The 18,498-nt window shown below is 33.6% G+C and overlaps 2 protein-coding genes across 2 annotated transcripts; both read right to left on the bottom strand.

Moving 5' to 3' along the window:
- Positions 1-7,121: 7,121 nt before the first annotated feature.
- LOC133334157 (lipase member H-A) lies at positions 7,122-9,147 on the bottom strand. Its single transcript, XM_061542454.1, has 5 exons — positions 9,033-9,147; positions 8,821-8,956; positions 8,419-8,747; positions 8,168-8,366; positions 7,122-7,200 (listed from the first exon to the last, which is right to left on the bottom strand). Exons 1-5 carry the CDS (start codon positions 9,145-9,147, stop codon positions 7,122-7,124), a joined length of 858 nt encoding a protein of 285 aa, XP_061398438.1.
- A 2,135-nt stretch (positions 9,148-11,282) lies between these two features.
- On the bottom strand, positions 11,283-17,565 carry LOC133334156 (fibrinogen-like protein 1). Its single transcript, XM_061542453.1, has 6 exons — positions 17,383-17,565; positions 16,387-16,523; positions 13,116-13,330; positions 12,747-12,945; positions 11,494-12,111; positions 11,283-11,433 (listed from the first exon to the last, which is right to left on the bottom strand). The coding sequence occupies exons 1-6, from the start codon at positions 17,563-17,565 to the stop codon at positions 11,283-11,285; spliced, it is 1,503 nt and encodes a 500-aa protein (XP_061398437.1).
- Positions 17,566-18,498: the final 933 nt, after the last annotated feature.

The following is an 18,498-nucleotide window of genomic DNA, read 5'->3' as shown; positions in this document are numbered from 1 at the left end:
CTTTGTAACCAACTGCACTATTAAAAAAATAAGGTGTTATATTGAAGGGGATATACTTTTTCTTTGTTGTAGAAAATTTCATTTTTTAAATCAAAGTTAAAGGGACAATTTACAAAAGTACCCTAAAAAATAATTGTTCACATAAAAATTATTTCGAAATAGCCAGACTTCTTAGCTTTAATTAATTACATTTTGGTATTTGTACTAAAGTTATAGTACAAATACCAGAACATTAAATTTTTCGCTTTCGCCATTTCAATCTACTGCATATATATTTAGTGCAAAATTAAATAAAAATAAAAAATTAAGTACGTTTATAACGCACTTTCATTTATATCGAACACATTTTTTGGTCCCGAGGTTTTAAGACACATTTTTCATACAAATCGTTATGGATATAGCGTACTTTTTTTATAACGAACAATTTATTCGGTCCCTACTCTCAGTTCTTATTTATTTTATAATATGTATATGATTTAACGAATTTGCTATATATACACAAAGGCACAATTCTTCGGTTTATTGTTTTTGTGCTGTTTTTTCATAAATTTAATGCCACATTTAATTTAATGAAATACCTTTCGTAGATCAATGTGTTTGTTTAATCTTTAATATAACTGAATATATTATTTCAGCAAAGCCTATGTTTTGCCTTACCTTGGATAAAAGGAAATCGTTTATATACATATACTAATCTATATATATAAAAGAGTTGCGTTATAAGTGACTGACTGATCATCAACGCCCAGACGAAACGGCTAAAGCTAGAAGCTTGAAATTTGGCATGTAGGTGGGGTTTGGTGAGTAGGCGTGTGATAAGGCGGGGTTTTTGGAAATTCGTACTAAAAGGTACTAAAAAGTACTAAAAACTGTATTACGCGGGAACGGTTAGATGTAGAAGTCTGAAATTTGGTATGCATCTTTGCGTAGGATGAGTGAAGTGGTATGTGTGCAAAAATTTTGGAATTTAGTACTAGAAGGTACTAAAAAGTACTAAATATTATATTTCAATGGAACCGGTGGAAATATATATCTGAAACATGGTACGTAGCTTAAGCTATTACAAATAGAATAATGTGCAAAAATATTTTTTGGAAATTAGTACTAAAAGGTACTAAAAAGTACTAAAACTGTATTGTTACGGAACGGTTGGAAGTAGAACTCTGAAATTTGGTATGCAGCTTTGTCAATGATAAGCAAATAAGAATGTGCGTGGAAATTAGTACTAAAGGTACTAAAATGTACTAAATACTATACTACGATGGAACAGGTAGTGATAGATAGCTGAAACTTGGTACGTAGCTTAAGCTATTACAAATAGAATGATACGCAAAAATATTTCATGGAAATTAGTACTAAAATGGTACAAAATAGTACTAAAACTTGTACTACGTCGAAACACTTGGAACTACAAGCCTATAAATTCTGTATGCAGATTTGCAAATGATAAACAACTCAGAATGTGCGAACAATTTTGGAAATTAGTACTAAAAAGTACTAAATATTATACTACGTAAATATTATACTATGTAACTTAAGCTATTACGAATAGAATGGTGGGCAAACATATTTTTTGAAATTAGTACTAGAATATATTAAACAGTTATAAAAAGCCTAAATGTTAAACTTCGCATATAGCTTTAACTATTACAAATATAATTTAATGCATAACATTTGGAAATTAGTGCTAAATAATAAAGTACAATAGAACTGGTATAAATAGAAATCCAGAATTTATGTTGTAGCTTACTCTATTGCAAATATAATGCTATGCATAATTCTTTTAAACTTAGTAATATATACTGTAGTATAATGAAACCTGAGGGAATTGAAATTACAAATAATATGCTATACAGTAATCAATTTTTGGAACTAGTACAAAATATTAAATTATAATGGGAGAGAAAAAGATTGAAATCTGAAATATAGTCTGTAGTTGAAACTATTACAAATAGAGCGATATGCATAAGTATCTTTGGAAAATTGTACTAAATATTGTACAGTGAATGGTAAAAAATATAAATGTAAGTTTAGAGTGCAAAAATGTCCAATTCTTAATACAAATAAGAGGCTTGGTTTATTGGAAATTCGTACTATATGGCACCAAAAATACAAAATATTGCACTGTGTAGGGAAAAGTATAATTCTGAAATTCGGCATGTAGTTTTGTATATTATAAACAAATAGAGTACGAATGGAATACAAGTACTAAATATTGTGTACGGTAGAACGGATAAATATAGGAACTTATTATTAGATACTTATCTAGAACTATGTCAATAAACATTTATACACAAATATTTTGTAGAACTAAGTTCTAAAATGTATTAAAAAGTACACCACATTGTATACGGTGGTACGGGTAGATATAGAATATGGGTACAATACTTTTTCTATGAAAAACAATGATTTTCGCAATGTATGATATTTGTACTTAAAGTACTAAATATTGTATACGACAGAACGAGTAGAGGTATAGTCCCGAAATTTTATATGTATATTTAGCTATAACAAATTAAAGAAGGTTTTTTTGAAAATTGTTAGTGAAAATTACTAAATAGGAAACGAGGATATATTAAAAATACCGAAAAGTTTTTTCATTGGGGATTTTCTAACACGTAATGCACCAGAAATACTAAATTTCTGCAATTCTAATGGAAATCTTCGCTATAAAAGCATGTCTCTGCATAACAAATGATGATAATGGTACACAAGTACTAAAACTTACTACATGTTTTAAAAAACGTATAATGGTACTATTTGCATGTGTCCATCGGGAGGATCGAGAAAATAGTGCACATTCAGAAAATATAAAAATAAGTAAGTTGTACTCGATTTAGTATGATAGAAGCATCAACGTTTCTGTTCGAAAGAAATACGGAGTAAGATCAGAGATTCTGTATAAAAATAAACATTTATACATAAATATTTTCCAGAAATAAGTTCTAAAATGAACGAAAAAGTACAATACATAGTATAAGGCGGTACGAGTGGATATTAAATTTGGTAAAAGGCTTTTTCTATGAAAAACAACAATTTTTACACTTTTGTTTGGCATTGATATTTAAAGTACTAAATATTGTATACGACAGAACGAGTAGATGTAGAGTTTTTTTTAATTTAATGGAAATTGCTTCCTTATAAAGGCAGGTCTCTGTATAATAAATGATGCGCTGTGCAAAATATAAAATTACAATTCCGTGCTATATACAAGTACCTTAACTTACTACTTTTTCCCATTACAGGAAGGAACAACATAATTTGAGAAACTTCCTATTTATATTAGTCAATTTGAAGGATCGACACAATAGTACACTTTCCGAAAGTATTAATATAAATAAGCTGCACTCGATTTAGTAGGATAGAGGCATCAATGTTTCTGTTCGAAAGAAATGCGGAGTAAGATCTGAGATTTTCTTACGAAATTGAAGATATGGGACCTATCATTATTTAAATTGTTTCAAATTTATACTTAATCCAAAAATATATTGTGTAGCTAAATTAGTGTTTATTTATTTTAACTTTTAAAAGATCCGCTAACGACGTAGCGGGCCTATGCTAGTACGCTATAATCGTACTTGTCTGAATTTCCTTCTGACGAATCCACCAATGTCAAGTGGCTGTTATTCCCAGCATACTTTCAGGCGCACATTTCTGAGAATGCAATCCTAGTTGCGTTCCTGTCAAAATTTCGGCTTATGCCTGGATCCGGAGCATACGTTGTGGTATAATTTATTCCGCTCAGTCATCGAATACAAAACCAAACCGCCAATGCTTTTTTTTTTGAAAAGTAGCAACCTCAACTCAACAGCTAATCAGATGTTGGCATTTCTGGGTAAACCGTTTTTTAAAGTAATAACATTTTTTAGGAACTACTGTTGTGCCTTTTTTCTTTTGTTTTATTATTTAACCCATTTTGGTGCACTTTTTCATAATTGGGAAAATATTTTATTTCTTGTATATAACTTCTATAACTTTCTAAGAATGCAATCCTAGTTGCGTTCCTGTCAAAATTTCGGCTTATGCCTGGATCCGGAGCATACGTTGTGGTATAATTTATTCCGCTCAGTCATCGAATACAAAACCAAACCGCCAATGCTTTTTTTTTTTTTTTTTTTTTTGAAAAGTAGCAACCTTAACTCAACAGCTAATCAGATGTTGGCATTTCTGGGTAAACCGTTTTTTAAAGTAATAACATTTTTTAGGAACTACTGTTGTGCCTTTTTATACCCTTCACCACACTGTGGTACATATATAGTTTCGTCCGATTTTATGTAAATGGTGCCCCAAAGTCCCTATATATCTTTCGATTTGCACGAAATTTGGTACAGCCTAATCATTTGGGTCTAGAATGATGTCTGGCAAGTTTCGTGAAAATCGGTCCAGATTTAGATATAGCTCCCATATATAGTTTCGTCCGATTTCATGTAAATGGTGCCCCAAAGTCCCTATATATCTTTCGATTTGCACGAAATTTGGCATAGCGTACTGAATTGAGCCACGAAAGATGTGTGCCAAGTTTCGTGAAAATCGGTTCAGATTTATATATAGCTCCCATATATAGTTTCGCCCGATTTACGGACTTTAGACCCTGAAAATCTTTCGATTTGCACGAAATTTGGCATAGCGTACAGAATTGAGCCACGAACGATGTGTGCCAAGTTTCGTGAAAATCGGTTCAGATTTAGATATAGCTCCCATATATAGTTTCGGCCGATTTTTGGTAAATGGCGTACCAAAGTCCCTATATATCTTTCGATTTGCACGAAATTTGGCATAGCGCACTGAATTAAGTGTAGAATGATGTGTACAAAGTTTCGTGAAAATCGGTTCAGATTTAGATATAGCTCCCGTATATATCTTCCTCCGATTTAAGGTAAATGGTGTACCAAAGTCCTTATATATCTTTCGATTTGCATGAAATTTGGCATAACGTACTGAATTGAGGCTAGAATGATGTCTGCCCAGTTTCGCGAAAATTGGTCCAGATTTAGATATAGCTCCCATATATAGTTTCGTCCGATTTCATGTAAATGGTGCCCCAAAGTCCCTATATATCTTTCGATTTGCACGAAATTTGGCATAGCGTACTGAATTGAGCCACGAAAGATGTGTGCCAAGTTTCGTGAAAATCGGTTCAGATTTATATATAGCTCCCATATATAGTTTCGCCCGATTTACGGACTTTAGACCCTGAAAATCTTTCGATTTGCACGAAATTTGGCATAGCGTACAGAATTGAGCCACGAACGATGTGTGCCAAGTTTCGTGAAAATCGGTTCAGATTTAGATATAGCTCCCATATATAGTTTCGGCCGATTTTTGGTAAATGGCGTACCAAAGTCCCTATATATCTTTCGATTTGCACGAAATTTGGCATAGCGCACTGAATTAAGTGTAGAATGATGTGTACAAAGTTTCGTGAAAATCGGTTCAGATTTAGATATAGCTCCCGTATATATCTTCCTCCGATTTAAATGGTGTACCAAAGTCCTTATATATCTTTCGATTTGCATGAAATTTGGCATAACGTACTGAATTGAGGCTAGAATGATGTCTGCCCAGTTTCGCGAAAATTGGTCCAGATTTAGATATAGCTCCCATATATAGTTTCGTCCGATTTCATGTTCCCTATATATCTTTCGATTTGCACGAAATTTGGCATGCGTACAGAATTGAGCCACGAAAGATGTTGTGAAAATCGGTTCAGATTTAGATATATCTCCCATATATATCGGCCGATTTTTGGTAAATGGCGTACCAAAGTCCCTATATATCTTTCGATTTGCACGAAATTTGGCAGCGCACTGAATTAAGTGTAGAATGGCAGATGTGTGCAAAGTTTCGTGAAAATCGGTTCAGATTTAGATATAGCTCCCGTATATATCTTCCTCCGATTTAAGGTAAATGGTGTACCAAAGTCCTTATATATCTTTCGATTTGCATGAAATTTGGCATAACGTACTGAATTGAGGCTAGAATGATGTCTGCCCAGTTTCGCGAAAATTGGTCCAGATTTAGATATAGCTCCCATATATAGTTTCGTCCGATTTCATGCTAATGGTGCCCCAAAGTCCCTATATATCTTTCGATTTGCAGGAAATTTGGCATAACGTACTGAATTGAGCCTAGAATGATTCTGACCAGTTTCGAGAAAATCGGCCCAGATTCAGATATAGTTTCGTCCGATTTCATGTAAATGGTGCACCAAAGTCCCTATATATCCTTCGATATATTTGGATAGAGCTTCCATATATATTTTCGCCCGATTTTAAGTAAATTGAACATCAAACTCTTCATGCTAGTCAGGTTGACATCAAATTTTGCACAACGTACAAAATTGAGCATAGATTACGTAGTTGCGTTTTCTAGAAGTACAGACATAGCCCAACAGATAACCTATTTATATTTGATTGAAGTCGATTTATATAACTTATGGATATATATATATATATATATATATAGGTAGATTCACATTTAGATAAATATCACATATTTTATTTCATCCAATTTCCTGTTTAATATATCCATAGTGGTGAAGGGTATCATATAGTCGGCCCCGTCCGACTTTATTTACTACTTTCCTTACTGGTTTCTTTTGTTTTATTATTTAACCCATTTTCGTGCACTTTTTCATAATTGGGAAAAATATTTTATTTTCTTGTTTCCACGATAAAAATAAAGCATTTTTTTTATATGTGAACATTTCACATACCATATCTCACAAATAAATAGATGTCGCGTAAGCATACGAACGAACACTTTTAGTTGAGGATTTATTCGTTGCACCAACCATCAAAGTAACGAACCCTGCATTACAATTGTGAATAACAATCAATAGATGGCGGCACCGTTAACTGTTAAACTGTTATAAAACTGTTATACTATTAATTTTCATCAAAATTTTTTCCAAAATTAATGATTTTGATTATTTTTTTGATTTTGTTGATTGATTTCCGCGAAAAATTGGATGGAAAAACAAAAAAACAATGTTTTTTGTTCACGGATAAAAAAATTTTCCGCGAAAATTTTTATTATCCATAATTATAGTCAAGACATAAAATTTTTCACTATAAAAACTATTAAAGTCATGAACCAGTCGGGCGTTTACATCGAAGACACTATCCATTCATTGGTGTGTACATTCCGACACCAAAAGGTGGCGCTCCATATGTAGATAAGTAGAATATGCCACTTGCACTAAATGACAATAAATAAACTGTTATTATTATGACATTTGTTGGGTATTTAGATTGATTGGGACACTTTCGCATATGAACTGTCATACGCGATATGTAAATCCGCACTGCAAGAATTTACTAGTTTTTACTATGATAAAAAACTTGTAGATTCTTGCAGTACGGGAACAAACCAAATGTGTAACCAGGGTTTAAAATGCTAACGCCAAAAACACAGAAAATTGGCGCACTGCTAACTAAATTCATCCTAAAACTATGCAGCACAGCCAAGCACAACTGCAACAAATAGCAATACATTACGAATAATTTTAGCAAGCAAAACTAAAGCTTCTTGATCTTGTCAGCAGCTACAAAATAGCAATGAACAACTACAACATAATTGTCAACGCGACTAACAACCAAAGCTTACAATGAAGACTAAGCACCTTGACTGTGTCTGCTTAGCAAGATTTTTAGCAAACAAAACCCGAGCATTTTTCGAGTTCAGTGTTGCCCATTGAAATTTTATAAATTAAATGAGATAATTAAAAATGGCGATTATGATAATTTCATTTTTTCGAACAAAGACAATTAGTAATACTTGCTAAAGAGTTTAATTTAATATATTATTTAGTTTTTAGTACTATTATTGACAGTTTAAATTGCGATTTGACAAGCTTAAATTAAATAAAAACGCACAAAATGAAATGTCGTTTTTCTAATTCTGCGTTGGCAACACACAAACATAAAAACAACCCTCGGCTGATATTCGTCGGCAGCGAAATATGAATATGTAGTCGTACTGCCGATTAGTCATAACAAAAAAAACTCGCATGTGCAATACGTGCTTAGCACGGATGCTACGAACTAAAAAAGCTAGCCGTTTGCTGATTTAGTCATAATGTCAATATTTTTTAGCAGTAGCTCTGTAAGACTAATGCTAATATTTTTTGATGCTGCATTTTAAACCCTGTGTGTAAGTAACATACCTGATAGAAACATATTCACCCATATATACGACACCATCGCCCACATCATCGATCACTGAAATCTTTGCGGCAGTGTCCAAACACTTTGAAGACGAATGCATTCTTATAGCCTTTAATGAACAAGGAATTGAAGGAAAATTTTTGGCCAGGCCAATGGATTCGGCATAAAGTGTAACAGCGCGATTATGACTACAACTATCTATGAATTATGCCCTTTATTGAACCGTTAAGCAAAGAATGGCATAACTTACAGGCATCGACAATTAACTTACTGGCAGCTACAATATCAACACTTTCACAACCGCGCTGAGGGGTATAGCCAAAGTTGGGATAAAAATCAGCAGTACCTCGAGGTGTTATGTCGCCAAAAACAGGATAATCTGTGTGAATGACGTCAACAAACATGGCTGCGTTCTCTTGCAAACTATCTGGCGAATTCGGGAAAAACAACGGCAATGCCGGATCCAGGCCTGTCACCCTTCCCAGTGATCCATTAAAATGTCGTCCAATATTTCCTGCTATATGGGCTCCCAGACTATGGCCAATTATATGAACTTCGGATAGCGTTATTCCATGTTTCCTATTTGCATTATTATTATTCATATTATTTCAAGGTCATTATTCCTCTAAAATAGTAAAATTACTCCACTCACGCGATAAACTTTTCCAGCATTTCGCCTAAGTATTTTCCCACAGCATTAACAGCTTTTCGTGAAGTATAGTAGTCCAGCTTTGCAGCATCTCTCCAATCAACAAGGAAAACGTTGTCTATTCCCTGGGCCATGTAGGCTGAAATTGATTTATGAGCAAAAACGTTCAACCCTTTTTTGCTGTTTCAAACATCAACCAATCTGATCGACCTTACCTTGGTCAAGTGGTCTTATGGAACTATGAAAACGATTTCCGGTAAATCCATGAATGATTACTTTAATATTTGTCTTATTCTTCAAATCGTCTATCATATCCAAGGGAAACTCCATCCGTGTGCCATTCTGAAGCCTGTTTGTTGAAATCATTTCTTATTTTTACTCAAAAATATTCCAACATTTGTCTTACGGCTGCTGATAATATATATTGGCCTTGTGTACGGCAGAACTTAATTTCATAGATTCTCCATTTATCAGGGATATCACTAAGGACACCAAAGCAAGCGTGAAATTCCGATGTGACATTTGTCCACTATTGTTGATAGTTGTGCAAAATATTTTCACAAACTGAACTTATAACGTCGGTATTCGTCAAGATCAAGAATGCGCCGAACGAAATTGCGTGTCAAATTAGGGAAATTTTCCCAGCCAAAATTAGTTTATGACGTCGAACAGTAACATTTCATTTCGTCGGTGGTCTCTGGCGTTAATTTGCTATTGTTTCGTTTTATTCGTGGCCAAATTATATTTTTAAATAAGCTGCTTGCAGGGAATACACATGAACATCCGCGTTTTTAAAACTAAAGATTGACACATCACACTAATGATTTCAGATTAGTGTGTAATTTGAAAAATCTGGGTTTGTGGAAGTAGGGTTATGTTTTTGGGATTATAAAATTGTTTGAATACTCTATTATTGTAATGGCGTAGTTTTACTTGTCAAAATCAAAGAATAAATATTTTAACATTGTCAGATATCGAAACCGTATGCTATAACCAAGGTGTATTTAAAATTGGTGTGTGCATCAGTTGCAACAACTAAAATTTTACATAGCAACTGGTTTTTGATGTGAAGTAACTATAATAGAATTAATAGTTGTAGTTCCTCGGAAAACCGAATATGAGCTTGTTTTTATTGATCTTTTCTGATTGGATAGACAGTTATTATCTACCTGGTCAGGCTGGTCAAGGAGTATGCGTCATGTCAATTTTAGGGCTCAGCAAGAAGTCCTGGTTCTCTAAGTTCTGTGGGTATCCCTATATTTTGTCAGAGAACTTGGGTGCCGCTTTCATCATTCTCTTGCGGCGGAGAAATTGATTGTCGTGTTTTTTCTCTAGATGTTCTTTTAAAAGAATAGTCTTTGAAATAATTAGTAACCGGATGATTTTCATTAATGTTGTCGATTCTCTCCTTGCTGACTTTTATTTTATTTATTTAATTATTTTTTTTTCTTTTTTTTGTTTTAGTTTTCCCTTATTTGACACCAACTCGAAACAACTTCCCCCAGAGTTTCGTACGTGTGTCTAGATGGTATAATCGCTGTGTAGACAACTCTGTGTAGACAACTCCATATTGCGCAAAAACTAAAATGGACGTAGTATGGAGACACACATCAGTTGAAAGGTCTCGAAATGTACTTTCAGAATATATACACCTTATGCCGAAGAACAAACTTTGCTAAACGGATTTTCTCGATTTTGGGGACTCTGTGTAGAAAACGCCATATTGCGCAAAAACTAAAATGAATGCAGTATGGAGACCCACATCAATTGAAAGGTCTCGAAACGTACTTTCAGAATATATACACCCTATGCCGAAAAACAAACATTCGCCTAACGGATTTTCTCGATTTTCATTCCAAGTCTCAGTGGCAGTGGGGACTCTGTGTAGAAAACGTCATAATGCGCAAAAACTAAAATGGATGCAGTATGGAGACCCACATCAATTGAAAGGTCTCGAAATGTACTTTCAGAATATACACACTATATGCCGAAAAACAAACTTTCGCCTAAGGGATTTTCTCGATTTTCCTTGCAAGTCTCAGTGACAGTGGGGACTCTGTGTAGAAAACGCCATATTGCGCAAAAACTAAAATTGATGCAGTATGGAGACCCACATCAATTGAAAGGTCTCGAAACGTACTTTCAGAATATATACACCTTATGCCGAAAAACAAACTTTCGCCTAACGGATTTTCTCGATTTTTTAATTTAGCAACTCACTTGAATTCATTAGAATGTGCTTGTTCATATTCAGCCAACATATAATCATTGATCTTTGATGCGGTTATATATACATATAGATAATATTTATTCAAATTTAAACATAAACTACAAATGCCGCTTGTCCATGGCGAAATGTGACACGCGTGGCCACAATTCAATATAAAATGCACAACAACATTGAACACACAAAATTCAAAATTCACAACAGGAACCGAATATCAAGTATTCCGCAGAGTAGAGACTCAGCGCCTTTCTAAGTCAATATTCAGAGGACGAATCATCATTTTGACAGCTTTTAAAGAGTAATTAGCTCCCAGCCAATCCTGCCAATATATTCCTCGGTATGGTTCGATTTTGTCGTAATCGGTGGCATGATAGGGTCCCATTAAATTCCTGAAACACATACAAAATTAACAATTACCTTTCGAGGCTTCTATTGTCATACAGACTTACGATTGATCACACCAATTGTACCACCAGGCGCCTTTGTGGGATTGGGCACAGTTGCAATCTACACAGCCATCGTTGTCGTTGTCGAAGGTAGAGAATTTGCTACCAGCATGGTAGGTAAGTGAATCTCCAGCATCGCCCTCGTATTTACCCAATAATTTCAATTCGTACGACTCCATTTCATTGCCAATGGCGAAGAGGTTATAACGGGCATATTTACGATGCTTATTGAAGTCTTCCAAAGTAATTAGAAGCTCATGAACTGCCGACGCCGTCAGGGCATACAATTTGTCCATGCCGATGAAGAATTCTCCAGCCAGATTGCCGAATCCGTGCTTGTATTCGATCCAGCCACGTTGGAAATTAATGTCACCGCTGAAACGATTCAAAATGACAGTCCAACCACCACCTGCCAATTGATCCTCGCAAGCGACATAGAAGGGATCTGATGTAGGTGTCAACTGCAATTTTAATATGCCATTTATGGGAGTCACGCCTTGAGCACAACTCGTTGTTAGTTGTTGTTGGGTATTAGCAGTGGCATAAAAGTTCGGAACGCTGACAACTGCACCCTGATGTTGTTGTCTGCGTACTAGATTATTAACACGCCTTTGTAAGTTTCTATGTAAAATAAATATATCGGAATCAATGTTAAATGTTTTAATAATGAAAAATAAGAACGAATGAAAAATTTTAGTTTGTTTAAATTAATTTTATAACGGACACATCGTCAGATGGTCGACGTAGTGTTGTATGGGTCTAACAACCTTATATTCCCCTCAAAACATAATATTGTAGTGTGTAAAAAATAAAGTTTCAATTATTTTAAAGTATCTGCTTCTAAAAATACCTACTTTAGATGCATCGACAGACATCAGAAATAGTGCAATTTCAGCGACAAGTCCTACAATCATGGTTATATGTTGCATACTCAAAAGATAGATTTAAAGTGTTTTACAATTAACTGGCAGTGGCCTTGGCACTTTCAATATTTCTAAGCATAATTAATACAGCGGCGTTTTGTTTGAAATGTAAATACATATACAACGTTCAAAATTACAGAAGATGAGGAGGCGATTGACGACAAACGTAATTTGGTAAGATTAGAATCACCCGATACTGCCATAGTTAACAGCTAAAAAATCGTTTCGTAACCATTATAAACATGAATGATATCGAAAATCTGAGACATGTTTAGAACATTTAAGACTTCTGCCTATACTCTTACAAATATTAATCAATAATTCAATACGTACCCAGTTTGCTGCATCAGTCTGGTGACATTCGCCTGTAATTGCAAATGCAAAGCATTTATGGCCCCCCTTGTCGATGTCAACAATGTGGCCAAGGCATCCAATTTTTGTGAATCACTGATTGGCAATGATGACGACTGTTGGTGTTGTTGTGGATTGGGTATGGCCTGTCGTTTTGTTTTGCGTAAAATATTCAATTCAACTATTAAAAACGAAATAAAAATTTCAATTCAGTTTCTGTGGTAAATTGTCTTGACATTTTGGGTGTACTATGTAAAGTTTTAACGGGTTAATTAGGAATACGCAAGTCAGTGCATCATAAATGTTAATTTGGAATGAATTACTAATTGTTATCCAACACCATGCTATTACCATCGGCGGTGCCTGAGGCATGAATTCTGTTATCGGGAATGTGCGAGAGATTTAGTGCTCTCATGTATGCTCCGAATTCACCTAAGAGTTCATCAACACCACGACGGGTAAGACGTTGTATGTGTTCCATGATGTCCAAGTGCTTGTCAAAATCCATCTGAGCTACAGCTAATGAATCCATGCGAACCAAATTGCTTTCCTCGAACTGAACAATTCTGAAATGTAAAAGTAATGTATTTTGAAATTTATTTTATGTTATATGTTGGGAATAAATAAATTGGGAATATTATATGAAATATCTATATGTTGGATATATAATTGGAATCTAAATATAATTAATAATGTTAATTTAATCAGATTTTATTACTAATTGGTAAAGCCATGGAATTCTATAAGTAGAAAATAATCGTAAAACAACACTATATTTTGTAAAATGCATTTGAAATGCGCATAATTAGCGTTTGTCGTTTTTATAAAAATAACAAACTGGGATTCAGCCTGACTATTTTGCAAAAACAAAATACAAATGGTATCCGAAATAAACCGCCAACACTACTGAACAACAAAAACAAAAATCAAAATAATTATGGTATGTTGACCACCAGTGAATCTACATTTTTCAAATAAAAAAGGTATCAGTATTTGTAAGTTTTCTGTTAAATTTTATTTTGTAAAAACTTGAATGGAAAACATAAACGGCACATGTAAATTATATTTCAAAATGTTTGTATTTAGTTATTTTTCGCGTCTTTACAATCGATTCGCAAGTATAAAGCAACTGGATGATTTTTACATTTTCGTTCGAATAATGACAGTCCAGTTCGTTATAGTGAACCCCAATTTACCTTTACGTGCTCCTTCGAGTAAACATTCGTTTGAATACATTTACATGTTGAAAGGTTTAGAGCACGTATGAACAAAATAGTACGACATCGTTGGTGCTTAAATCCGTATTCTACTTTTTCTCTTTTTGTCAATCGTTTTTGATCATGAACTCTGAATTTAGTTCGGTACAAAACCGAGTTAAAAAAACCCAAATTGCAAAAAAAAAACTAGACAAAAACCTTAAAAACTTGACATAAATAACACTGTGCTACAAAATAAGAAAAAATATTTTTTCAGGGGTTCTAATATACCAATTCTGTTTAGTTGGAGTCCCTGGATCACGAAAATACCTTTGGTTTTTCTGGGTCACTTCGAAAATTAATTTTATAACGGTAAATATAGAGAAAAACGTGGTTTCGTGGATTTTCCATTTGAAACTTGAATAACTTATTTACTTTATAACGGATTTATATTATTCTTTTTTCTTTAGAAGAGTACAATTTCTCATTTCAAACAAGATATATATTTGGTAAATCGGTTGAGTATTGGCTGAGTTACAGCAGTTGAATTGTGAAAAAATACGCATAAATGATAAAAATCGGTTAAAAAATGGATGACTTATACACATTTTTGTATTGATTCTATACATATTCTCTAAAGGAAATATGGCTCTGTATCGTTTCCTGTTACAAACCGTTATGTTTGTAACAGGCAAAGGAAACGAGATAGACCCATAGTTCCTTTAGAGAATATGCCTAGAATCAATACAAAAATGTGTATAAATCATCCATTTTTGAACCGATTTTTTTGATTTGTATCATTTTCCAAAGCTAATTTAATTTTCTTCCCCGTAATATAATAAAACTTATATGGCTTCATATCATAATTTCATCGTACAGTCCGAAGAAAAATAAATTTTGTCATTTTATGCGTATTTTTTCACAATTCAACCGCTGTAACTCAGCCAATACTCTACCGATTTACCAAATATATATCTTGCTTGAAAGGAAAAATTGTACTCTTCGAAAGAAAAAAAGAATAATATAAATCCGTTATAAAGTAAGTAAGTTATTCAAGTTTCAAATGGAAAATCCATGAAACCACGGTTTTCTCTATATTTACCGTTATAAAATTAATTTTCGAAGTGACCCAGAAAAACCAAAGGTATTTTCGTGATCCAGGGACTCCAACTTAACAGAATTGGTACATTAGAACGCCTGAAAAATTTTCGTGTCGCACAGTGTAATTAACTAACGGAATAAAGAAACTGAGCACCAAATTGGTGATGTTGTAGTTTATAAATTCAAAGGACAAATTGTTGTATTTTTATGTTGATCCAAAACGAAGTTATATTATAAATAAAAAACACATAAAAACTTAAGTAATTAAATTTTCTTTTTAATTTTTCTAGTTATTGGCAAATGCGCAATATATCCAATACCTCTTGCAAATTTAGTTGCGGAAATTCAAATGGTTTCTAAATCAATATCCGTGGATATATCGTCAATCATTAATTTTTAACAATAATAAAGTGTTTTCCATTATGTAATGTTTTTATTTATTTCTATATTGGAAAACCCTTAATAAATAAAATCGTATAATCCAAATGTATTTTTGAGATAATAACGCCACCAATTAACCGCATGTCATTGTACGCTATTGCCAACCATGATATTACATATCTCGAATTTTACTGTACAAACAAGTCGGCTAGTTTCCAGTTTTTCTCATCTCTGTTGGCTATTAAAGGTCGAAGTTGAGCTTTTGCAGTGTGTTTTCACAAAGGTAAGCAACCAACACATAAACATTTTTTTTTTTTGGCAAATGCCATTGAAGATGGTATTAGGGAGGCGTTGACTTGCTAATTCAATACAATAAATATACAGGTGTCCAAAGAGTAAATGCTCGGAGAGTAAATGAGAAACCGCCAAATACAATGACTTACAAAAAGAGAACGCAGAGTACGAGCTTATTAATGCTTATTAAGAAGGGCAACAGTTTCCATACATGAAGCATAAAGTAAACAAAACAATATCTTTGTTTTCAAATGAGAGCAACCTGAAAAATTAAGTGTATATTTGGGATTTAGATTATTAGTTCAGTAGGTTGAGGTGAATCATATCGAAAATTTTAACAATTGGACAATAATTAGACCCTTTTAAGTTTTATAACTAAAAATCGGAAATGTTAATACCAAACTCCTCTGCTGCTAAACTTCAGCAATATACGAAACTAAACACTATTTGAGAGCAAATATAAGAAAACAATATTCTGAAGAATTCTGTAATTATCATTGCATAACCATGAAACACCACTTCTCGATTTGGTTCATAAGATTGTGTGATGTTTCAAATTCTTAAGGCAAATCTACCTTACATCAATTGGTAATAAAAATTAGATTTTTAGCCCGTGTCTCTTCGTGTTTTAATATATAATGACAACTTACTTCTTTTCAATTGTATCCAGTCGTTGACGCAAATCTTCATCGACGGTAACCATTAGACTAACCCGGTCATGGAGATTTGTTAGCAGCTCCTTGTAGTCACAGTGTGGAGAAGTGTAGGTGGAAGCAGGTGCATGGTTCTGGAAAATATAATAGTTGTCGGAAATTCACATAAATATATTTTCTATCCATGTTTCAGATGCGTATTTTTGTGCTTTGTTTTCGTTTTGAGTATAAACCAAGTCATCATCAAAAAGTCCAACTTATTCTTATCAGCAAAGCTGTGCGACAGGTACGGGTTTCAATGTTAATGTTTTCTTATTTTTTTTTTCAAGATCACATCACCTCTACGTTGTTTCAAATTCTTGTATGACAGCGTATTATTATTGTGTGTGTTTTTAGGAACTCCAACTTAAATGCTTGTTTCCAAATAAGCCATCTAACCGGCTTCTCGTAGCACGTATCCAAGAACAAATATTTTGTGTAGACCAATCAGTCAGATTATTTGTTATGACTGGCTATACGGCTACATCATCTGTGGATGTGACGTGAAATTTGTTTCAATATTGTGTATTGTAAAATAAATACATATACAAATAAGTTATTAGCACTTGGCAGATCAATGAACTTTAAGCATATTTTTGTAAAATTTTATTATGATGAACGTGTATTTAGGTGGGATATTGTCACTAACTTATTTTCGTTTAAATCGTACGAATAATACAGTTTCTTTGCATTGCATGTTGCATATTGATCTAGACCACAAAATAATTCCAGAACGGTTATATATACACTACAAATCTGATAATGGAGATAAAGAAGCAATTCATTCCAGCCATCATTAAAGTATATTTGAATTAATAATAATATTTGTAGAGTACATTTAAATTTAACACGACACATCATGTAAATGTCACAGCTCTTTAATGTTCATAGCATATATTTAGTTCATAAAACATTTAAAATGTTTTGAAAGTTCCTGTCATATTAAAAACCCACCGCTTTCCAACGTTGTACACTGTTACGTGCTGCAGGTCGCTGCTGCCAGCTTGTCTGGTTGTGTTGTAATGGAACTGGCGCTGAGGTTGGGTTCAACTCTTCCGTACGACAGTTGATTACGCCGAACATTAAAATTACAAATATCACCTCGTAGAGGTGTTTACATTTAGCAAATAATCCCATTGTATGGTATTTTTAAAGATGATTCTGCTAACTTTTATTTTAATATTTTTTTTTTTTAATCAAATTCCCGTCTTTGGTTATCAATGATTCATAAAATTTGTGGGTTTTTTTTTTGTTATAACTATGACAATGGCAAGCGCCTTGGACACAACACTCGCGCGTATTTAACTTATCCGTTCGCCACAAACCGAATGAACCGCACCGTCCGACGTTTACGTTACGACTAAACTTGTTGATCATTCCGCTGTCAGTTTGAGATTTCCTTCGCAGAAACGTACAGCACAAAAGAAAACAAAAACAACTACAATTTGCGCCAAAGACCGAAACCAAAGCAACAGCTATCGTTGTGGCCATTGATTATTTGCAGTAGACGTCTCTTCTCTCGAACGTGGAATTTATTTGTTCGGTTTAAAAACTGAGCGTCTTTGTGATGTGCTATTGATCGTAAGTGTTTAAACATGATTGATCTCTTGATGACAAGTTTAAGTACAACGTCCCCGGCCATTTATACACAAACAGCTTGGAAAACATCAGCAAATTTAGGACGCGTTGTCCTTGTGCGATAAATTACAGGAACGAGTTGATTCTTTGGTCTTATCCTATGAAGGTAATAATAATCGACGTTTACTAACGTCGATTACATAACGATGTTTACGTCCCTAAGCGAAAGATTACACATATACTCACAGAATATATGTATGTCATTTTGAGTGACACAAAGGAAAGAAGTTCTTAAAAATTAAACCAATTTCATGGAATTCCCACTCCCTTTGACGATAGATTTCGTTTCTATGTGGCGATCGGAGATCTATGTAAGTGAATTCATTAAATATTCCAATCAGTATTTTCAATTAATTGCATTGAGTTATTTTTAATTGTTTATGTAATGACGGCGCCGTTCGAACAAATAAATACATTTCTTAAATAAAATAA

This window comes from Musca vetustissima, unplaced genomic scaffold (assembly GCF_032173495.1).
Source record: "Musca vetustissima isolate MV318-11 ecotype Yass unplaced genomic scaffold, APGP_CSIRO_Mvet_v1 utg3141, whole genome shotgun sequence".
In the NCBI taxonomy this organism is placed as follows: domain Eukaryota; kingdom Metazoa; phylum Arthropoda; class Insecta; order Diptera; family Muscidae; genus Musca; species Musca vetustissima.
Note: the sequence above shows the minus strand (reverse complement) of the source record. Positions and strands in the feature narration are given on the sequence as shown.